Below are 24,425 nucleotides of genomic sequence, written 5' to 3'. Positions count from 1 at the left end.
CGAGACAGTTGCTAAGTGGAGTTTTACCCCATTTTACAATCTTTCTTGCCGCAATTGTTAATCACTGCAGTTGTTAAGTTAAGTAACACAGTTGTTAAGTGAATCTTACTTCCCCATTGACTTTGCTTGTCAGAAGGTTGCAAAAGGTCATCCCATGACGCTGGGACATTGCAACCGTCATAAATATGAGTCAGTTGTCAAGCGTCTGAATATTGATTACGTGACCATGAGGATGCTGCTACGGTCGTAGGTGTGAAACGTGGCTATAAGTGACCTTTTTCAGTACCATTGTAACTTTGAATGGTCACTAACCAAACTGTTATAAGTTGAGGACTGCCTGCAAGTACATTTCAAAGGGAGAAAGAATGGAATATAAATATTTTCCAAGATTTGTAGCTTTTACTTCTCTGCTGCCAAGCTTGATGAGATAATTATGGCCATGACCACAGTAGAAATTATGGTGGAATTGCTGGGCCATCAGAAATACAATGATTTCTTCTTCTTTTCATCTTGCTATTTTAAAGTACTCCAAGGAAGGAGAAAAAAAATGAGTTGTTTTCTTTAATCAGGGATGGAGAACTTTCTTTTATTGAAGATAATATTCCTGTAGAAGTCAGGCTCTAGAGCAGAAGTCCAGCAAATGGCACATTGTCACAAGCGAACATTCTGCAAATTCTGTGGGTGGTCAGAGAAGGAAAAGGTTATTTGAATTACTTACTTGCAGGAATATCTGTGAGGGGGAAAGATGGTCAAAAATGATTGTGTGGTCATAGCCATCTTTTTTTTTTTAACTCCCCTTGCCAGATGTTCCTGAAATTGCTTGCAAAAGAACTGGAAAATTAAGTAGAGGCTGCAGATACGTTTCAGGAATGTAGATAACTGAATAATATAGAGTAACAGATTTGGAAGGGACCTTGGAGGTCTTAGTCCAATCTCCTGCCAGACAGGAAACCGTATACTATTTCAAAAAAATGGTTGTCCAGTCTTAAAAACCTCCAGTGATAGAAGTTTTACAGACAAGTCATTCCACTGATTAATTGTTTTAACTGTCAGGAAATTTCTCCTTAGTTCTACGTTGCTTCTCTCCTTGATTAGTTTCCATCCATTGCTTCTTGTCCTGCCTTCAGGTGCTTTGGAGAATAGCTTGACTCCCTCTTCTTTGTGGAGGGAGGGATGCCTTCATTTTGAGAAGTTGTGCATTGCTCATCAATTTGGGCTCTGAAGACATAAGTTTGGCTAAGCCTTCAGTGACTTTTCTGATATTTCAAATGAAGCAAATTTAGTCCACCGATATTTTGATATATGTCTTTTATTTATGATAACCAAGGAAAGGTATACAAACAAATGTATGTCAATCCAGTAATAAAAAGAGTGGACTAATTCATATCATTGTACTGAATTAGTGCCATTATTGTAAATTTGCCAATTTACATTAAATAATAAAATTAAATAATCATATTTGAAATTCCACCCTGATTGACTGCAGAGAAATGTAACATAATTCACCCACTGAGCTTCTTTAGACATGCAAAGGCCCCTTTCTCTTCCAGATAATTTTTTCCCCCTCCAAGGCTGAATGCAGGCAACACTGGTTCTGCGAAAGGCAGTTGTGCATATTGCTGGCTGGCTGACTGAATTACAGTTCTCCTTTGACTATACTACTGTACTTTGCAAAATGTTAAGAAGCTAGGCAAGCTGATGCAGCAGACCGACCTTGGCTGCAGCTGTATTTAAATGTTATGCTTTTATGCAGCCAGAAATCCCAAGAACTTCATCATTTTCAAAAATTCTGGGGCTCATTAATAGTATCGTCGTCGTCATCATAGAAGGTAACTTCAAACTCCGAATTCTTGGATTCTCCCAATTCAGTAGTCTGGAAGGGCACACACAAAAAAAATGGTTTTTCAGACAGGTTGGATAAAGGCTTTGACAGCTTGAAAAGTAAAATGCAATCAAGGTCTTGAACGGAAATGTGAAATGCAGAAATAAGTCAATGAGTTCCTGTGGTTTTTGAGACATGTAGACTAGAACATGAGACTACAAGTTCCCAGGATTTTCTGCACCTGAAACTTTGAGGGGAAGGTTAAGCAAGACATTGGTTTTTGACCCAATGCAAGCAGTAGAAGGTAAAAAAAAAAATCCAAGACACAGCTGCAGAAAACTGAAGGTAACCTTCCCTAAGAGTTTTGGGTTGCAACCTGCAACTGATCCTTTCTGAGCGAAAGGAGGCAGGGACAGGAAGTCATGCCCCTGGTTCATCCCAGCTGGTGAAGATTGACAGTGTTTTTTTCCCCCTTCAGCCACTCATGTGGGAGCAGGGAAGCTGAGGCTGGTTCAGTCTTATATGAGATCCAGTTTGGTCTAGTGGTGAAGGCATTGAGCTAGAAAGCAAGAGACTGCGCGTTCAGGTCCCGCATCAGGAAATGAAATCCGGCTGGGTGACCATGGGCCAGCCATTCTCTCTCAGCCCAACCCACCTCGTAGGGTTGTTGTGGGCAAAATAGAAGGAGGAAAGTGTGTTTGCTGCCTTGAGTTATTTGTAAAAATAATAAAGGTGGGATATAAATAAATAACAAATAAGGATGGATGCATGGATGCATGGATGGATGAATGCATGAATGCATGGATAGATGGCCAGGCTGGCTGGCTGGCTAGGTTTTGGTTTGCTGAGTGTGATGCAGAAGCATTTTGGAGGTCTGGACCAGTTGGGTATCTAAAGCAGTGTGTCATATGGTTATATGACAGATCACGTCAATCTGAAGGACGGGGAGCCTTGTGTAGGAAGAAGGCAAGCAATAATATCATGATGGTGACTGGCAATCACTCTGCACTGGTACTAAACTCACAAAGCAAAACTTTTAAACATTATTCCTTAGCTTGGTGGCCTCTATATGTATTGATCAGCAGTCTCTATCCCAGGGGTCTCCAAACCTGACAACTTTAAGACTTGCAGACTTCAATTCCCGGAATTCCCCAGCCAGCATGGCTGGCTGGGGAATTCTGGGAATTGAAATCCACAAATTTTTAAGTTGCCAAGATTGGAGATCCCTGCTCTATCCCTAGCAATTAAGGGAAATGTGATCCAAATTAAGAACACCTGCTCTTGACGATGTATCCTACCCTTCAACACCAATGAGCTTTTATCCATTTTTAAGAGGAACAATTTCAGGAATACAATTCATACCTCTGGACTTCTTCTCTACCACTTCCTCTAATTTATCTCCATAACTGAATATCTGAAAAACCGATTACCAGTTCCTTGGGAAATATACCAATATTTCTGGGCCTATACACTGATTATTGCATTCTGTATTAAAAAGAGAGAGTGATGGAGGAGAGGGTGAAGACAGCTTTGGATACCTGTAAAGGTTGGTCCTCTGTGCAGGTCACCTCTGGTTTGACTGATGGCTCCCAGGGTCTCACATAAACTAAGGCATGGCAGGACATCAGTTCCTGTCAGCCAAACAAAACAGAAACGCAAATGCTCATTTCTTGTAAAATACTGGCATAAAAATAAAATACAATGTAGAATAATTCTGTTTTGACTGGCATTTTGGAAAAATGTTCTCTTTTCCCAAATGCTGATCATTTTTAAAATTTGTTTTCTGAATAGTGGTTTTTTATCTATGATTTCTTTCTTGGAGGAACAGGAATTCATTCAAAACATTGAGGCAAGGATGTTCTGATCCAGAATTAAGATGCTTTTTAATCCAAGGCCAGACAGATAACTCAAACAAAGATGATTCCAAAACAGATATTTAATTCAGAAGGAAATACTTGCAGTTGTGGTTGTTGCTTCTGGATAATACACATCTGTTCATCTTTATTAGTGGTAAAATCATTAATTCCTCCACATCAACTTCTTACGTGGAAGGGGACCATCTGAGTCCTGCGGTGGCCCCATGCTTAACTCAGACAAAAGCATTCCCAACTGGCACATGGCTAGGATATCCTGTGATGAGCTCAGAAACTCCTCCTACAAATCTGTTAACATGGGATTGCTGACTAGCTAAACTACATTACCCATAAGCCATCTCTTAAGGAGACAGCACTTAACCCAATAAATGCCAAACATTCTAACATACAGATCTACATGCTCTAGTCAGGGTTACACAATCCAGAACAAAGGAGTATAAATTAAAGCCATAAAATCATGACCTACATCTGTGTATATGTGATTGCGCATGTTTGTGCACGCATGCAAAAAAACCCATCCCCAGTGTGGGATCTTGGGCTTTCCAACTGATTCAACAGCAAGTTGAGGCAAACTGGAGCACAGATCTGCTTCACTTAATTATAGCCCAATACTAAACCAAGTAATGAGTCCAGGTAGATTAAAGTGGGCATATTGGGTGAATGAGGCCATCCTTTTAATCTTATGGTTTGTTTGGGCACCGGCGTTTTGTTAACTTGTGTTTAGATCTTGAGTAGACCTACATCACATTGTCTTAGCAGAAAGATTACCTCAAGATTATCTCAAGGCTTAGTATGCATCCATAGGGAAGTGCAACATTTCCCACCAATGTCCTGTTTCAAGAATCTGCTTCAAAATTAACTCATTCCCTTAAGTAAAATATTCCTCTTGAACTAATCCTAGTGTCTTACCCCGCCTTTCACAGCAGTACAGTTGTTCTCATCTGGCTTCTCAACTTCAGTCTTGGAGCAATTTGTTCTCTGAGTTTTGAAGTCAATTCGATATACGTGTCCAACCAGCATCTGAAATTCAAGGAGAAAAATGATTAGCAACTGTATTTAGACTGGATGCTGAATATCATAAACCCACGAAGAACAAAAAAACTTGGCTTGCTGTCTGGTTAGTTCATGTTGGATTCAATGGCCCCCAATTCTCTAGGATTCTAATAAAAACAAGCAAGTGAAACAGGCAAGGAAAAATGTGCTGCAGCTGCCAAAAAAGCCAGCACAGTGCTAGGCTGCATCAACAGAGGGATAGAATCAAGATCACATGAAGTGTTAATACCACTTTACAATGCCTTGGTAAGGCCACACTTGGAATACTGCATCCAGTTTTGGTCACCACAATGTAAAAAAGATGTTGAGACTCTAGAAAGAGCAACAAAGATGATTAGGGGACTGGAGGATAAAACATATAAAGAACGGATACTGGAATTGGGTGTGTCTAGTTTAATGAAAAGACATGATAGCAGTTTTCCAATATTTCAGGGGTTGCCACAAAGAAGAGGGAGTCAAGCTGTTCTCCAAAGCATCTGAAGGCAGGACAAGAAGCAACGGATGGAAACTAACCAAAGAGAGAAGCAACCTAGAACTAAGGAGAAATTTCCTGACAGTTAGAACAATTAACCAGTGGAACAACCTGCCTCCAGAAGCTGTGAATGCTCCAACACTGGAAGTTTTTAAGAAGAGACTGGACAACCATTTGGGTTTGGTATAGGGCAGGAATGTCAAACTCGCGACATCACATGATGTCATGTGACATATCAGGACTTTTCCCCCATTGCTGGCAATGGAGTGGGCTTGGTTTTGGCATGACACAGCCGGCTCGTGGGCCGGCAGTTTGACATGCCTGGTATAGGGGGTTAAACTAGATGACGTCCAAGATCCCTTCCAACTTTATCATTGTCATCATCATCATCATCATCATCATCATTTATTATTATTATTGTTGTTGTTGTTATTTTCCCTTAGAGGCATATAAGAAACTGTCATGGATCAAATAAAACCACTGATGCTCATGCCCAATATTGTTGATGTTCACCAGTAAGACACTCTAAAGTTTGAGTCGGGAATCTTTCTCATGTTTACTGGAGTTGCCTAGAGCTCAAATTGAAATCTTCTGCCACACAAATATGTGCTTTATCAGACTCATCATCTACCAACACAATTTCTGCATGCTTTCTCAATCTGGTGTCTCCAAGCTACATCCCTAGTTGACCCACCCACCTATTTGGGGGAAATTCAAACATATAAATCATTGGTCTTCCATTACAATATCAACTTTGTACGAGGCCAGCTGAATTGGGAAAAGAGGCAAGCTCAAAAGATAATTCTCTACCTCAAACCGTTTTTTTTTTTAAAAAATCTATGTTGAAATACAGTGGTAGAGTCAGAATTCACACCTTTCCTGATATTTTTGTTATTTCCACAATTTTGAAATAAAAGTCACTGCTGCTTTTAAGGTTAAATAATTTCACAACATCTTCCAGAGGCTTCTTCAGTTCTTGACTGTCTGCAGCAATCAGGCTGTGGCAACCAGGACACTCTTGAGCAAGAGATCTCCTATTGTCTTCAGCTATTGAAAATATATAAATAAAAACACAGGGTTTATATCGGGTTATTCTGAAAAAGGAAAAAAAAATACAAGAATGGCAGCTTGCATCGATCTTATTTTTTGAAAGAGATTAATGAACACATTTGGCCAATGCAAAAAATTGTACGAGTGCAAATTGTTCTGTAGCAATTTGGAGTTTGTTAGTGGTGGTTATTATCTATGGTTTCATCAGGGCTTCTAATTTGTGCATATAAAAAGAATGCTTTATTCCATTTCACTATACAGTGCTGCCCATTATCAAAAATGGCAGACAGCATTGTCCTTCCTTGAGCCAACAAAGTGCTGAAGCTATGCAGTACTTCCAAGAACCGCTGAAAATTGGTGAAACAGGCTGTATATCAAAAACACGTGGCATCAAGATGTTGCCAGCTCAAAGAAGAAGAACATTGATCCCAATTTCAGCAATATAGCCTGTTCATATTTAAGGGTCGTCCATTCCCTTTTAAACATTGGGGTTTATTACATCTAACTTTGCACATATGGTAGTTTGCACATTCATATAAAAAGTGAGTCTAGTCCCAGCCAATATATGTTTGGCTTGTATAATCTTGCTAGACAAAAAGATGCACAGCACCCTACTCCAACTCTACCCTCCTGGTGACCAAGTCTATTAGGACTATAACTCCCAGAATGCCTTTCCAGTATTCTTCTAGCTATGAATTCTGGGAGTTCTGAATACAACGTATAAGGTAGGAATGTATAGGGTTGTAGTGCAGCACTTTTAAGGGGCAAAATGATTTTTTTTACAGTTTAAAAGTTAAGGTTTAAGGTCACCATTCAGCCCTTAATCATTCTCCAAAAATTCAACAAGCCCAAACAATTTCCCCTGCACATTCTATTTCAACAATATGCAATTCCTTATTTTTCAGCTGAGCGATTCACTTCTTAACTGTAGTCTGGCTCATGATGAACTGAGTTACAGACTGGAAATTGAAGCTCGGGTTACTGTGGTACCATCCTTTCCTGACTCCACCCCCCCAAAGTATTGGTTTAAATCTGGTCACTGATTTTTTTTCTCCATTATTATCAGGAGCAAGGTAGAAAAAGGGTGATTTTTCAGAATGCTAACTTAAAAATTTACTTACCTGGTTTAATTTTGCAATTTTGTTCAATGGAGGTAAATTGTTGTGACTCATTAATGTCAATTACAGCTGTGCAGGTTCCACAGTGCTATAAGAAAAGCAAAAAGAGACATCAATTTTAACTCTGTGTTAAATATCAGGAGTTGTGTAAATCCACTTTCCATTGTTAAGAAACAGAACTTATCACTTTCATAGCCTTTAATATGAAGTGCCTATCTTCATTCCCTTATATGTATTATTCTATTACATTATCTCTGGATCCTATTATGCTCTTATATATCCTTCTACTATTAGTTGACCAGGAAGGGGGAAAACAGAAAGAACAAGAGAGCTATAGAATGTAGACTAAGCCAGGGCTCCTTAACCTTGGCAACTTTTAAAATTTGTGGACTTCAACTCCCAGAATTCCTCAGCCAGAAAAGCTGGCTGAGGAATTCTGGGAGTTGAAGTCGACAAGTCTTAAAGTTGCCAAGGTTGGAGATCCCTGGACTAAGCCGTCAATTGGCATCATTTAGAGCTGATCAATGGAAACACTCATAGAAACATCTATCATGATTGCATGGCTGGTACTAATAAACAGGCCTTCATTTCCTTGAGAAAGGAACCGATACATCTCAACAGGAAGAAAAGGGATGAGGGCGCAACAAAGTATTAAAATTTGTGGGAATCATCACTATGATCATGGTATGACATGTTTTTGGAAAAACTGAAATTTTTCTCACAAAAAGCTATTTGGAAAACCTGTGATGTCCTTGGTGTTGTCTGAGCTTGGTTGTTTTCTTGCAGACATTTCATTATCAAACTAGGTAACATCATCAGTGCTAGAAGGGAGTATGTTTTTCCCCCTCATTTTATATACTGGTAGCTTGTCTTGCAATGTTTGCGGGAGTGTTTTTGACTGGGCTGTTGTTTATTGTAAGATTGTTTTATCTGAGTTGGTAGTTCCTTGATTAGGATATTGTTGCTTCTTGATTGTTGGTCTGGTGTTAATCGTGCTGTTAATTTCTGCTTCTTTGGGTGTTGATTGCTGGTGAGATCTTTTGATCTTTTCGTTTCCTTTTGGACTGTTTGATTGTCTCTTTTAAATCTACCTATGATTCAAAAAAGCTGCAACCCTGAGCCGTAAATATTCTCTTTTCTTTATATTTGGAATCTCGCAAATCTTTCACCCATTGGGACACCAATGTTTCACTTATGGTTTTTTTTCCCCCTGTGGGCACGTACGTTTGTGTTAGTGGATATGACAGTGGTGGTGACCCTATGGCACGCGTGCCAGAGGCGGCACTCAGAGCCCTTTCTATGGGCATGCATGCCGTTGCCCCTGCCCCACCTCCGCCCATGGCGCCCTCACCAGCAGCCCCCCCAGAGGAGTCGCCCCCGAGCGTGGCCCTCGTGAAGCAGCGCAGCCAAGGACATGGCAGCTGAGCAGGGGGGACAAGACTGCCCTTGCACCCCGTTGCAGAGTTGATGCTGTGGGGCACAGGCGGAGGGCGTGGCCGCCATGGCGCTGCTGGACCGCCTGCGGGATCTGTGGCAGGCCGTTGAGGTGGTGAGTGGCCCTGCAGGTGGGCGGGATGCGGGCGGGATGGGCAGAGCAGGGGTGGGGCCGGTTTTGGGGCACTCAGTCTCTAAAAGGTTCGCCATCACTGGGATATGAGCTTGCAAATATGGTCTAATAAAGTAGTTCGAAGAATTTTATGAAAACAACATCAGTTTCTACACATCCAGTGCAGAGTTTGTGTCCCCCCAAAAATCCTATTTCTAACTCAATAACTTTCAACTTTGCTGGAGGTCATCACCCCTCATCCTGGACTCCAGTCAAGAAAAGAAACCTAAACTCTCTCCCCTCCTCCCCCCCACCTAACAGAATCTGATTCTTTCCTTCTATTGGTCTTCAGGGGTCAGGTGACTTTCTCTGGGCCTGATAGGCAGGATTGTTATTGAAAGGGCCAACTGCTCCTCAATGCAGACTTGCGTACAGGCTCAACAGTCATTGCTTGGGGGCCCGGGGAATTCTGGGAATTGAACTGCACATGTCTTCAAATAGCCAAATGTGAGAAATATTGTTATAGGCAATGCATCTAATTGTACTAAAAGGGGTCAACTTATTCTCCAAAGCACCCAAAGGCAGGACAAGGAACAATGGATGGAAACTAATCAAGGAGAGAAGCAACCTTAGAACTAAGGAGAAATTTCATGACAGTGAGAACAATTAATCAGTGGAACGACTTGCCTCCAGAAGTTGTGGGTGCTCCAACACTGGAGGTTTTTAAGAAGAGATTGGACAACCATTTGTCTGAAAGGATATAGGGTTTCCTGCTTGAGCAGGAGGTTGGACTAGAAGACCTCCAAGGTCCCTTCCAACTTTGTTATTCTGTTATACCCATCACTGAGGCTGGTGCCAAAACACAGTTTCGCTTCAAGTTTTATATTAATGTATTTTTTGCCTGGTTGCATAATGGCGTCTTTTGCCTCGTTGCATAAAGTGATCCTGGCAGCTTCATACTGTAGACCAGACATGTCAAACACAAGGCCCAGGGGCCAGATGCGGCCCGCGAAGTGGTTTCATGTGGCCCGCGAAGCCATCCTGGAAACAGTGACGGAACGGCCCCTATTGCCTTGGCTCTGGCCCAAGCCAGCTGGGAGCCAATGTACAGTTTTGTGGTGGCCATCTTGGCACTTGCCCCAGTGGACCATGCCTTGGCACTTGCCCTGGTCCCACCCCCTTCTGCCAGAGACCCTCAGATCTGTCCCACTCCTGCCCAGGCCCCCCATAGGCACCCTTGATGCGAATGATGTAGAACTGGCCATGCCCACCCAGTACACCACACCCACTCCATCCACGCCCACCCAGTAGGCTGCACCCACTCTGGCTACCCCCCCCACCCCCCGCCAGGGCAACCGCAATGCTGATGCGGCCCTCAGTGAAATTGAGTTTGACACCCCTCTCTCTTTTCTCCTGCTGTCCCCCCAAACTCTTTTTTGTCACTTCAAAGGAGGAAGAATAAATACATACTCCTTTTGAGGTCCTTAAAAGATCACACTTTTGCCAAGGCTCATCCGCAGCTATTGGACACGCAGTTTCTCTTACTTGATAGATGATAAGGAATTTTTTTCCAGAATCTGCCTGAAAAGGGTACGTACATGAGTGCTGTTGCAGTTTCATCTATGTATTTATTAAACTGATATGGCCGCCCCTCTCAAACACATGATTCTGGGTGGCTGGCAATTAAAACAACATAGGAATAAAGTGAATCATGACCAATGATTAAAAACATAAATAGCATACTTTATGCCAAAATTATGCTATTCTCATTTGGTGGGCAACCCACCTGGGTGGCCCATATCCTAGTAGTTAAAAAAACCTGCCAATGGTCTGTGTACTTGCAGCATGTAATAGTTCAAAGAACCTCAGAGAAATAGTTAAAGTTGTATCAATAAAGGTCATCCTCGATTTACAACCATTTTTAGCAACCCTGCAAAGTTATAGCAGTTTTGAAAAAAGTGACTTCTAACCAGTCCTCACACATACGACCGTCATAGCATCACCACAGTCATGTGATTAAAATTTGGACACTTGGCAACCGGAATGTATTTATGATGGTCCAGCATTTTGGGGGTCATGTGGTCATCATTTATGACCTTCCCAGCCAGCTTCTATCAATCAAAATCAATAAGGGAAGCTGGATTCGCTTAACGACTGCATGATTCGTATAACTGAAGTGATTCTCTTAACAACTGTGTCGAAAAAGGGTAGTAAAATCAGGTGCAGCTCATTAAACCACCTTGTTTAGCAACAGAAATTCTAGTCCCAATTAATGGTCGTAAGCTGAGGACTATAATGGTTTTGTACAGAGCTGGGCAGCACTTTGGATTCAGAGAGGAAAAGGTATTTTCCTAGAATTATGTAGGTACCTTCCCCTATTGTATTGTGAACCCCAGGACACACCCAATTTCATTATTTTATTGTTTTATCTATATATAAAATACGAAGAGAAATAGAAATGGGAAATTAGGGGAAGAAAAAAGAGAGGGGAGAAAAAAATGTAAGGTATAAGGGAAAAAAGAAAAAAAAAGGCATTGACTTCTGACTCTTTTTTAGCACAGTACAAAATAAAAACACTCCAGCCTCAACTTTTTGCTTTTACACGTTAGTATATAACTAGCCATTTCTATAACGACAAATCTATATACTGTAACTGACAAAACCAAAGTCAAAGTTTCATTTTTTTCATCACAAGCACAAAGTCCAGAAGTGAACACACCCAATTGACTTAGGAAGCTGCCATCGGGGGCTGTGTGTGTGTGTGTACTCACAAGTTCTCAGATGGACTTCTGACCCTTGAAATGCCTGCAACTCCCTTGGGTCAATTTCAGCATTCTCAATTCATTCCATGAATTTAATTCATGGAAATCCAAGTTAGGCAATGTTAAATGGAAAACATCCAATGGTTGTGTAATATTGTGTTTTGTATAGCGATCAGCAGAATTGGGAAGGAAGATTATGCCCCCAAAATATGGGATGGCAAAATAATTATCCCAATTCTCGGGGTTGAAATCCAATCTACTTCAAAAGTACCAGACTTATGAAGGCTGTTTAAAGACATGGAAGAATTCTCCCCTCCCAAAACAAAGCTTTTTTTAAAAAATAAAATGCTTGGTTGGAATGCAAAACCCCTCACAGCTTTTGGAATTACATTGAGCTGAAGTTCAATACTTTTGGATTATATTGGGAAGGTCCACTTACTGACACTAAATTCTCATTGGAATAGCAATAGGTTCCTTTCAGCAAATCTTAAGGTAGGGGAATAGGATTGCAAAAGAGAAAAATCCCAAATCAAAGGAACTAAATACAGTAAAGGTGACTACTTCCCACGCATGTAACAATTTTTTCTTTCTGTTAGAAACATTAAATCTGGAAGAAACTTCCAGATGACCACCATTCAACGTTGGGTAGAGGATGCTGATGGTGCATTCTTGTGCAAGTTCCCAGCTATGAATTTCCCATTAATTAGCTTTTTGATGTTGTTACCAAATTTACTTACTATTCTGTAGGCATGAAGGATGACCTCGAGGGCAAATTTATTCCCATGACTTCTGTCTTCATTAAGTATTTTTATTGCTGTAGCCATAGCATTGACAACTTCTGGATCATCTTTACCCAATTCGCCATCGACAGCCTCGGCTTGGCAAAGTCCAATGCTGAGGACTAGCAGAATGAAGACTTCCATACCCAGGTGAGAGAAGTTCCTTCTGAAATCTGATGAATGTGGGAAGGGGAGAAAGAGCTTCAAATATAACGGTTGGGGCATATCTTCCTAACGGAAATCAGAGCGCTTAAAGTAAACAAAACATAGACACAAATGTTTCACGAGCTTGGGTCATAATGAACTCAAGTATGTCAGTGTGAATATCCTTTGGGGTTTATTTAAGCATTAGTGGTTTTTTTTTTAAAAAAATACCAAGTTTATTCACTTGCAGTTCACAATACAAGTTGTTACTTTACAATGTCAGGGTTAGAACATACGGTTCTGACTGTAGGTCACTTTGCTTGATACTTGATACTAAGCAAGTTTCAAAGGCAGAAAGAATGGAACTTAATCGATTCCAAGGATTGGTAAATTTTTCTTCTCTCTTGCCAAGCTTGAGGAGATAATTATATCCATAACAGGATTAAACAGGGGTAAAAAAAATATATGATGGAATTGCTGGGTTATCAGAACTACAATGATTTTTCCGCCTCTTTTTCATCTTGCTGTTTTAAAATACTCCAAGGAAGGAAAAATGAGGTTGTTCTTAAAAAAAAAAAAATCAGGGATGGAGAACTGTCTTTTATTGATGATATTGCTACAGAAGTCAGCCTCTGGAGCAGAGATCCAGCAAAGGGAATATAATCAGTTGCCACAAGGAGATAAACATTGCCAAAGCCTACATGAGGGGTCTGGATCTATACCTGATTCTCCAGACCTTGTGGTATCACTGCTTTTAACTTGGGAACTCCAATCAGCTTTGAAAGTTCTCTGCACACAGTCCAAAAATGACTATAGTGCAGAAGATGACTTTGTTTCATGTTCTTGACATATTCTTATCAGTGATGTCAAGAATATGGCAAGAGTTGTGCTCCAGAGTTGTTCTGGAGCTGGCTTGTACCAGCTTCTAAATACCAATTGTTATTTTTTTCCAGAATAATGTGAGCTGGTTAAGAGCAGAGTTGAGCCACAGAACTGCCCTTGAAAAGCAGCCAAAAGCAGAGAACGGAGCAATAGATAGCTCAACATCATTGAATTATATCCCAATACTATTTACTTACTAATAATTTTGAGTAACAATCTTGGGATTTTAGCAAGCTAAAATGGATCTGGGTAGCATTTAAGGTGAACATATTGTGAGAACCCAGCCATGATAATATATAATTGTCTTCTAGTACTTCAGGAGTTGTCACAAAGAAGAGGGGGTTGACTTGTTCTCCAAAACACCAGAGGGCAAGACAAGAAGTAATGGGTAGAAGCTTGTTAAGGAGAGATGCAACCTAGAAGGAGAAATTTTCTGACAGTGAGAACAGGTGAGACCTGGTTCAAAAACAGCAACTGTGAGAGGGACCTTGGAGTCCTAGTGGAAGATCACTTGACCATGAGCCAGCAGTGTGCAACAGCAGCTAAAAAAGCTAACAGAATCCTGGGTTGTATAAACAGAGACATAGAATCAAGATCACGCAAAGTATTATTACCACTTTATAAAACCCTAGTAAGACCACACCTGGAATACTGCAGCCAAATTTGGTCACCATATCACAAAAAAGATGTTGAGAGTTTGGAAAAAATTCAGAGAAGAGCAACTAAGATGATCAGAGGCCTGGAGACTAAAACATACGAAGAACGGCTACGGGACTTGGGTTTGGCTAGTCTAAAGAAAAGAAGAAATAGGAGAGACATGATAGCAGTGTTCCAGCGTCTGAGGGGCTGCCACAAGGCAGAGGGGTCAGGTTGTTCACCAGAGCACCAAAGGGAAGGACAAGAAACAATGGTTGGAAACTGATCAAAGACAGAAGCAACCTGGAATTAAGGAGAAACTTCCTGACAGTGAGGACAATGAACCAGTGGAACAGCTTATCCCCAGAAATCGTGAGAGCTCCATCACTGGAGATTTTGAAGAAGAGACTACACATTCACCTGTTGACAGTATAGGTCAGTGGTGGCGAATCTTTTAGAGACGGAGTGCCCAAACTGCAACCCAAAACCCACTTTTGTATTGCCAGGTGCTGGGTGGGCGGGGCCCGCTGGGTGGGCGTGACCCACTGGGTGGGCATGGCTACAGTGGTCATGGCAGACTGGGTGGGCATGGCGAGGGTGGGCGTGGGCGTGGCCAGCTTTATGTTGCTCCTGGGGAGGGTTGTCTGTGGGGACTGGGCAAGGTTGGGGGAAATGCAGAGAGTCTCTGGCGGGTGGGGCAGTAGGCAGGAGGGTGTCTTGCTCAGCTGATAGCTTGGGGGGGAAGGGGGCAGCTACACCCCCTCCCAAACACTGCCGTCTCACGAAAGCAGAATGAAAACTCCAAAAAGCGACAAGGAAAAAATGTTAAAACAGAAGAGTGTCTTGCAATGGTTTTCTTCCCTGGGGGGCATGGGGGGAGGCTCCTGAGCCCCGTAGCTCTTCCGAGGGGGGGGGAGGAGAGTGAGGAGGGGCTGTGCTGGGATCGGGGCTCCTCGTGCCTTCTGCTGCTCGCCTGTGCTCTTCTGCTGCAGATACCTTGGCCTCTCCCCCCCCCCAGGCTGGGGCTGGTCAGATTCCCCCCATGGGCAGCACTGTGCCCATCCCCGGCCAGCCCTCCTCCTCCATCCTCCTGCTCCTTCTGTGTGTGGACTGCAGCTTACCAAGCCAGGCGGTGCCTCTCCCCGCACTCGTCCTCAGGCGGAGGAGCTGGCAGCCACGGCTCTTGCTCTCCTCCGGCCACCATCTGTGTGAGGCCTGAGCTCGGCGTGCCCGGCTGGCTGGCAACGGGTTGGAGAGTGCGGGATGGTGGCAGGTGGGGGTGGGCACTCCCGATGTCTGTGAGGGAAGAAGTGGTGAGAAGGCTCTGCGCCCAGTCCAGCCCAGCCCCGGCACAGCACGGAAAGCGAGGCAGCATGCATCCGACCCAACCCTCGCAGAGTGCCATTCTCCTGCCGCCCCGACCCAAACCTCGCAGAGCCCCGACCTGGTTCCTTACCTCCGCCCGGCTTGTTCTGTGGTCTCATGGCAGCGGCACTGGGCAGGAGGCGGCAAACGGCCGGTTTCGGTGTGGCGCGGCTGTTTGCTTCTGGCCACGGCCATTTGCTGATTTTGTAATAGAAATAATGAACACATTTACTTATTTATTTATTAAACTTATAGGTCACCCATATTGGTGACTCTAGGTGACTTACAATCAATAAAAATAATAATATGAAACATTAAAACAATAAATAGTAACACTAAACCTGGCTTAAAATTGATGAAGGGAGCAAGATGCCCATGAGGAGGAGGTGCCATTTTATCTTAGTCCATTACCCACCTCCAGAATTAGGCCCCAGGCCAGTTGGCAGAGTCAGGTCACCTCGTGGGGGGGCATGATGTTCCAGAACCACTTTACCTGTGCCAATTTTCAGTTTACGTCTTCTACTAGTGATCCCATTGTGCTCTTCTTCATTGCATCATGATCATTTATATGTGTACAAACAGGTTTGGAATAGTTCGCTCTGTTCCATTGTAAACAGTTGTGGAAGCTATATGTAATCCAACAGATTTATTTTTTTTATTAGTTGTATCCTCAGAGAGTTAACCTGTGCTCTTCCTGATGTTGACTAGCAGATACATTCATCTGTTTCCAGAATTTGGATGCTAACAATATCTGGTAGGCTCCTAAATCAACCAGTTGTGTGACCCCCAAAATTTCCACCAATCTGAACCTTTACATTTGGTTTTTCTTACCTAAGTGTAAAATCTTACTTTTCTCTACACTGAATTTCATTATGTTAGCTAGGGCCCAGCGTTCAAGTCTGTTGAGATCCATTTGGATCTTGAGCCTAGTTTCTGGGGTGTTGGCTATTCCTGCCAGTTTAGTGTCAACCAGAACACACACATGAGCAGGAGATCTCACATTTTTTTCAACAGTGGAAAATATGCAGACCAAAATACAGGTTTACAGATAGTCCTTGATGTACAACCACAATTGACCCCAAAATTTACTGTCAAGCCCCTGTGGGCTTGCCATTAACGGGAGGAGGGAGGAGGGGACAAGACCATCGGATGGAGGTGTCCGGAGGCAGTGGATGGGACCAGCAGCATAGATGGCAGCAACATCTCTTTCTCTCCCCCATTCCTGTCTGCTGGAAGGGGGACTCTGCGGAGCGCAGCTACAAGGCCATCCCGCCGAACAACTTAGCGGCGCGGAGAAGCGGCGGAGAACTGAACGCTGAAAGCCTGCCTCGTTTCCTTGCCTTGCTGCCCTACTGGCACGCACGCCGGATACTGGGTGGGGGGTGGGGGCGGCTCGGAGGCACCTATTTAGAGCACTGGGAGGCAGTTGCTCCCAGCGCTGACTTTCTTTCTGTTCGTTGGAATCCCGCATGCCAGAGCATTCCAGACATAAACCAGCCACTTGTGACCATTAACGGCTTGTTTCTTGTTGGAGTCAGGGGTGTGGCAAGGCTGTCTGACATTTACGTTGCTAAGCGAGATACTTGTTAAGTTGAGTTTTGCCCCATTTTACAACGTTTCTTGCCACAGTTGTTAGGTGAATCACTGCAGTTGTTAAGTTCGTAACACGACTGTTAAGTGAATCTGGCTTCCCCATTGACTTTGCTTGTCAGAAGATCACAAAAGGTGATCACATGATCTCAGGACACTGCAACCATCATAAATATTAACTACTTGCCAAGAGTCTGAATTTTGATCACATGACCATGGGTTATATGTCAACGCTGCTAACATTGGATGTTTTTTACGTTGACAACAGATGGAAATGTAGCCCTCTTTTTCCTTTTGCTTTTAGAGTTAGATCAGCGGTTCTCAACCTATGGGTCGCGACCCCATTTGGGGTCGATTGACCATTTCACAGGGTCACCAAGCAAGGCTGTCCGCCATTTTTTTTCCCTTTTCCGGTGGGTGCCTTACCTCCTTTGAGCTGGGCCAGCTGGTGGTTGTCCTGCTCCGTCTCTGCCGTTTGCCAGCTACGCCTCGGCCGGCGCAGGGGGCGGAACCATGCATGCGCGGCGCTCCCGGGCAGGGAAAGTCCTCAACGTATGACCGGTTGGGTAGTCCTCGACTTTCGACCGGTTTAGTCCTCGACTTACGACCGGTTTAGTCCTTGACTTACGACTGGTTGGGGGTCGCGGCATTAAAAAGGTTGAGAACCACTGAGTTAGATGATGTTGGGAGGGGGGATGTGAATGAGAGTCTAGACATAACATACCAAACCTAGCGTGAGAAACAAGGGTATTGTAACCAGAACTGATAAGAATTTGGCGGGCTGGAGAACTGGAGAGGAAGCCCGAGCTTCAAGCTAATTGGGGAATGTGATTTATGACTGTTAATTAGAGGAGGGAATTGTCCTTTGATACTATGTGCTCAGGGGAGGGGAATCCAGTTTTTAGCTTTGATTATGCACTGCCGATGTTATGCTACTCAAAATAAAGATTCTTTAAGGTAAACAATACCTCAAAGTTCTTTTGAAGAGTTTCATCTGTCAGAACCATGACAATGTGAAAAATAGTCATAAGTCACTTTTTTCAGTGCCGTTGTAACTTTGAATGGTCACTAAGTTGTGAATGCTCCAACATTGGAAGTTTTTAAGAAGAGACTGGACAATCATTTGCCTGAAATGGTATAGGGCGGTGAACATACCTAATTCTTTCCTCCTCTTTTCCCTACAACAACAACCCTGTGAGGTGGGATGGACTGAGAGAGAGAGAGAATGACTTGCCCCTAATCACGTAGCCGGCTTTCATACCAAAGGCAGGACTTGAATTCACTGTCTCCTTGTTTCTAGGCCAGCACCTTATCTACCATATCAAACTGGTTCATCCTTGGAAATGGCTACATTCAGCCCAGACAAAAACAACAACAACAACAACAACGATAATAATAATAATAATAATAATAATAATAATAATAATAATAATAATAATAATAATAATAATAATAATAATAAAGTTGGAAGGGACCTTGGAGGTCATCTAGTCCAACTCCCTGCTCAGGCAGGAAACCTATACCATTTCAGACAAATGGCTGTCCAGTCTCTTCTTAAAAACTTCCAGTGTTGGAGCATTCACCGCTTCTGGAGGCAGGTTGTTCCACTGATTAATTTTTCTAATTGTCAGGAAATTTCTTCTTAGTTCTAGGTTGCTTCTCTCTTTGGTTAGTTTCTATCCGTTGCTTCTTGTCCTGCCTTCAGGCACTTTGGAGAATAGCTTGACTCCCTCTTCTTTGTGGCAGCCCCTGAGATATTGGAAAACTGCTATCATGTCCTCCCTCGTCCTTCTCTTCGTTAAACTAGACATACCCAATTCCAGCAACTGTTCCTTATATGTTTTAGCCTCCAGTCCCCTAATCATCTTTGTTGCTCTTCTCTGTACTCTTTCTAGAGTCTCAACATCTTTTTTACATTGTGGTGACGTTCCTCCACATAACCTCCTTGACCCGCCCCTTTACTGCAGGGGTCTCCAAACTTGACTGTTTAAGACTTGTGGACTTCAACTCCCAGAATTCTGGGAATTGAAGTCCACAAGTCTTAAAGTGGCCAAGTTTGGAGACCCCTGATCTACTGGTTGTGTCTTCATAGCAGCCAGTCCATCTTGCTGCCAGTCCACAGCTCGAAGAGATTGCAAACGTTCATTACATCACTGCAGCCATCATAAGTGCGAGTGAGTTGTCAAACATCCAAATGTAAATTACATGACCATAGGGATGCTGCAATGGTCATAAGTGTGAAAAATGGTCATAAGTTACTTTTTTCAGTGCCGTTGTAAGTTCGAATGGTTTATTTAATAATAATAATAATAATAATAATAATAATAATAATAATAATAATAATAATAATAATAATAATAATAATAATAATAATAATAATAATAATAATAATAATAAAAGTTGGAAGGGACCTTGGAGGTCATCTAGTCCAACCCTCTGCTCAGGCAGGAAACCCTATACCATTTCGGACAAATGGCTGTCCAATCTCTTCTTAAAAACTTCCAGTGTTGGAGCATTCACAACTTCTGGAGGCAGGTTGTTCCACTGATTAATTGCTCTGTCAGGAAATTTCTCCTTAGTATGAAATGAACTGTACTTGTACTTGTACTTGTACACACACACACACACACACACACACACACACACACTGTTACGATACCAAGTTTATTTACCAGCTGTTCAAAATTCATGTGTGCAATTTACAGTGTGAAAGTCAGAACATGTTTACAACCACGGGCGGTTCTGAGAATTTCAAGAACATTTTCTAGGTTGATGATCAGCCAATTTTAAAGGGAGAAAGAGTGGAATTTGAGAATCTTTTCCCAAGGGCTGCTGTTTTTCACTCTCTATTGTCAGTATTGATGAGGTAAGCATGTGGTGCATGATTCAGGGAGTAAAAATGTGATGTAAATGCTGAGTCAACAGAACTAGGAGGCTGCTTTGGAACGTGCCCAATATTTTCCTTTGTCAGCCTATGAAAAACAGTTTTCAGAGCCACATGGAACATCCTTCCTTCAGCACTTTTGTAGGATAAACATTAAAATCCCACCAACAGAATAAACTTATCCAGTTTTTGGACAAGTTCTCAGTATTTGGAATAGATATACCCAGATCAGGGGTGGGGAACAATGGCCTCTTTATGACTCATGGACTTCAACTCCCAGAATTCCATTTCTGAGCCAGGAATTTTGGGAGTTGAAGTCTACGAGTCATAAAAGGGCCATTGTTTCCCACCCCTGACCTAAATGATGAATTTACAGTAGGAAAATAAAAAACAATTTAACAATGAATAAGATGAAAATGGATGAATTTTTGGACTGTTTATTTTTACAAGCATAAGCATAATTATTTGTAATCTGCCATTGAGGCCTACTCTGTATTCCATTTTGTATTCGAGCCTATGTGCAATTTGTCTGAGAAATCATTGTTTTACAATTTTATGAGCGTGTGGTTGCAGGGACCTATCTCTTACCTAAATAAAAATCCTTGCAGAGCAGGTTTGTGCTAAAATCACCCTTTGTGGTTTTTTAAATTAATTTCAAGTCAATAACAGAAAGATAAGATCAAGATAGTGTTGAAAGAAAAATAATCAGGTCCAGTCCAAGCCGGGAATAAATAAATTGGAGGCTGTTTGGAAAGAAGGTTCTGTTTATTGAAGAACAGAACCAACAAAACCAATGTGGTTCTTGGATAACTGACCAAATGGAGTTGGGATAGGTGGGCTTTTATACCTTCTTTGGGGTTTTGTGTTTGGAGTTGTTCCTGTGCTTGTGCAATGTACTTTGAGCTTGAATGTGCCCTTTTGATATTCTAATAGTGGTGGGTTAATCCTATTATGTTCTAAAGATTATGTTCCTGTCCTGGAGTCTTTGTTTTTCTAATCCCATCAGCTCAAACCTTCTCTGGAATCAGACATTGCATAAGAAGATTCTTTCTACAAAATCCACTTTCTCTGTATGTGGTGCATGCAATCTACTCCTTAGCATAAAACATTTAGGATCTTCCTTCCAGATTTTTATGGAAAGACTGAAAAAAACAAGTTGCTTTAAAGAATGGCAGAGAAGGACTATTATTGCACATGTAATTATGCAACACCTGAAATACATTTTTCAAATCATTTCCAGAGCATGCATCACTCTAAAATTATATATAAGCTATGCTCTCTGATATTTATCTCTTGTGGTTACCATTTATGGGGAATTTAAATTAAAATCAACACATATGAATGCAGCTATTATTTTTTCCATGAAAAGCTTTTTACTGTGCTGATGGTGTAGGGAATAAAGACAAAAATCTTGGCAAGAGGTCATGTTTGGGCTTCCCTGGGCATGACTTTGATCCCTCCGGGAAAGGTTGTATTGTATGTTTTCCATGTCTTCCTTGGTCAGGCAAAGGATGGTCAAGAAAGTTGGCACCAGGAGCTTGGAGGACATCGTGTTCATTCAAAATGGGAACGTGATGGACCGAGCCCACACTACTATGATGGAAAGAATCTTGATCTTCTAAGGACTGGCTTTCTTCTCTTTTATATGCAGTGTCATTAGACCTGTGATGATGGTGGTGGCAGCGATGCCAGTGGCCACATTTAGGAAACCTCCCACATGGCCGTGGGTGATGATCAACTGGTCTATGAGGAAAAGGTCGGGGAGGTGGGGGCCCAGGAGGTGGTGGAGGATATTTACTAGGAGGAAGATGATGGGGACCACCGGGAGGAGGAGGAGGATATTGGGGCCCTGGAGGAGGGGGAATGTCAGGACGTTCCTCTTGTGTCTGCTCAGAATTATGGTTGCCCTTGGGACCTGCAGGACCAGCTTGATAATGGCCAAGAATTGGTGGGTCTCTATACTCTTGGAGGTGTCCAGGATGGTGAGAGTGATTGTGGTGGTGATGATGATGATGATGATGATGGGGGTGACGATGATGGTGATGACGGGGGTGATGAGGGTGACAATGATGATGATGATGGTGAGAAGGATGATGTTCATGTAGCCGATATCTGCATTCATGCCCAGTTACATTGCAATGATGATGGCTTTCTCCTGAATCATGGTGGAAGTGGTGAGGATGATGATGAGGGAAGATGCTGAGAGTCTTTGCAAAGGAAGTTAAAAGAACAAGCCATCATTTGTGATTGTATGGAACACAAATGAGAATTAGAAAAAAGAAACCAAGTTAGTTTGGTTTGCTGTGTATTTGTGAATGTGTGTAACACATATTGCAAGAAAAATGTAAAATACCTAAATCAAAGTAATATATCGATAAAAAACTCCCTTTTTACTACCCTGTAATCCTATAATTTGGGGTAGAGTCAGGGCAACTGACCGGAGCTGAGTGTTTACTGGCCAGATGCCCTTCCTGATGCCATGGGGAGATCGCAGCAAAAGTATTTAATAATACACTTAAATATATAAATGAAAAGATACAGTATATGAAAGTATCTCACAATCATTGGTCTGTTTACTATTACATTTGTCATATGGGATTGAACTGAATGATCTGATTATGAGGTATTGCACCACTTTTCAAATGCAGATACGAATTACAACCACGGTTGAGCCCAAAATTTCCATTGCTAAGCGAGGTAGTTTTTAAGTGAGTTGTGACCTTTTTTGCCACAGTTGTTAAGCAAATCACTGCAGTTGTTAAGCGAATCGTGCAGTCATTAAGTTAATCTGGCTTCTGTCATTGATTAGCTTGTTGGAAGCTAGCTGGGAAGGTTACAAATGATCACAAATGACCCAGGGACAGTGCAACCGTCATAAATACATGCCAGTTGCCAAGTCTCTGAATTTTGATCATGTGACCGTGGGGATGCTGCAACGGTTGTAAATGTGAAAACCGATCCTAAGTACTTTTTTCAGTGCTGTTGTAACTTTGAACGGTCGCTAAACAAATGATTGTAAGTTGAGGACTACCTGTAGTCCTTGAATTACAGGTGCATTTGGGACTGGGTGATGTGGTTGTACAGTGTGATGTCATGTGACTGCATTCTTAGCAATGGCAATCCCAAGCAGTCCTGGTTGCTGTTGTAACCCCAAGATTCGTGGGTTGTTAAGTGGGAAGCAGTGGAAGTTCAGGTAAGGAGTGCAGTGGTGACTCAAGGTTTGTTGTTGGGAGTGTGGGAGGCTGTCGAAGGCTCTGGGAGGGCTGGTGTAAGCTGTGTGTGGATGGGGTGGTCTGGGCAAGAGAAAAAGTGAGAGTAACTTACTGGAGCAACTGGTGACCTTGCCTGTTGGCTTTCCGATTGTCTTTGCTTGTGGAAATAGCAATAGCAACAACATTTAGACTTACATACCTCTTCACAGTGCCTTATAGCACTCTCTGGGTGGTTTACGGTGTCAGCACATTGTCCTCAACAATCTGGGTCCTCATTTTACCGATCTCAGAACAATGGAAGGCTGAGTCAACCTCGAGCCAGTCAGGATCAAACTCCTGGCAGTGGGCAGAGTTAGCCTGCAATACTGCATTCTAACCACTGTGTGTCACCAGGGCTCTAGAAAGCCAGCAGGGAAAGTCACAAATTGTGATCGTGTGACTATGACTCTCTCTCATGTCATCCTTGCAATCCAGGCATCCTAGTGTCCCAATTGTGATCACATGCCTGCTGGGGTGCTATGATGGTGAGAACTTTGAGGATCACTTGTACGTCCTTTTTTTTTTTCAGCACTGCCATAAGTTTGAATGATCACTGAATGAATGGGCACAAGCCGAGGACTACCTGTTTCATCTGTTTTACGGTAATAGTGTACTTTCCTTATTTGGCTGATACCGGCAGGGAGGTAGGAGATAGGAAGATGAGAGAAATCTGGGGATCCAGTGTGACTAAGGCTGCAGTCTCTTGGGAAAAACCTGAGTTGTGGGTAAATTGTAAACTCCTCCCCTTTTTGAAAAGACTTTTAAAGAGGAGACTGAGATTGTTCTGCATGCTGTGATTCATATTCCTGCTGATGGCTACCATTGCCCTTAAGGCTATGTGTTTTTCCTCAAAGCTGTTAAATCATTTGCACTCTTACCTGAATATCATAGATTTCACAGGAGTCTACTTGAACCACATCTGGGCTTTGTGTCTCTTTAACAATTCTTCCTATGCAAAATCCCAGATTCTACAGAGAAAAAGAAATGATAACACTTACGATAGTATTGAATTTTCTAAATTTGATACATATGTCATCTTTCTCTCTCTCCCCTCCCTCTCTCCCTCCCTCCCTTTCTCTCTCCCTCCCCCTCTCCCTCTCTCTCTCTCTCTCCCTGTCTCCCTCCCTCTCTTTTTCTCACCCTCCCTCCCTCCCTCTCCCTCCTTCCCTCTCCCTCCCTCTCTGTTTCTCCCTCTCC

At 42.5% G+C, this 24,425-nt stretch overlaps 1 protein-coding gene across 1 annotated transcript in view; it reads right to left on the bottom strand.

The window, feature by feature from the left end:
• Nucleotides 1–1,780: 1,780 nt before the first annotated feature.
• The window catches only part of HRG (histidine rich glycoprotein), a 32,737-nt gene continuing 10,092 nt past the window's right edge, over nt 1,781–24,425 (bottom strand). The window contains exons 5-13 of the mRNA XM_029285377.1: nt 24,107–24,196; nt 22,084–22,184; nt 21,484–21,720; nt 21,355–21,358; nt 7,393–7,477; nt 6,096–6,268; nt 5,966–5,989; nt 4,606–4,716; nt 1,781–1,873 (exon numbers count right to left, since the gene is read on the bottom strand). Coding sequence (XP_029141210.1) covers nt 1,781–1,873; nt 4,606–4,716; nt 5,966–5,989; nt 6,096–6,268; nt 7,393–7,477; nt 21,355–21,358; nt 21,484–21,720; nt 22,084–22,184; nt 24,107–24,196 — 918 coding nt within the window. The remainder of the gene's footprint in view (nt 1,874–4,605; nt 4,717–5,965; nt 5,990–6,095; nt 6,269–7,392; nt 7,478–21,354; nt 21,359–21,483; nt 21,721–22,083; nt 22,185–24,106; nt 24,197–24,425) is intronic.

The sequence above is a fragment of the Protobothrops mucrosquamatus genome, unplaced genomic scaffold (genome assembly GCF_001527695.2).
Source record: "Protobothrops mucrosquamatus isolate PMUCROS unplaced genomic scaffold, P.Mucros_1.0 scaffold1587, whole genome shotgun sequence".
In the NCBI taxonomy this organism is placed as follows: Eukaryota; Metazoa; Chordata; class Lepidosauria; order Squamata; family Viperidae; genus Protobothrops; species Protobothrops mucrosquamatus.
The sequence above is the reverse complement of the archived record's forward strand: the minus strand, read 5'-3'. Positions and strand labels throughout refer to the sequence as shown.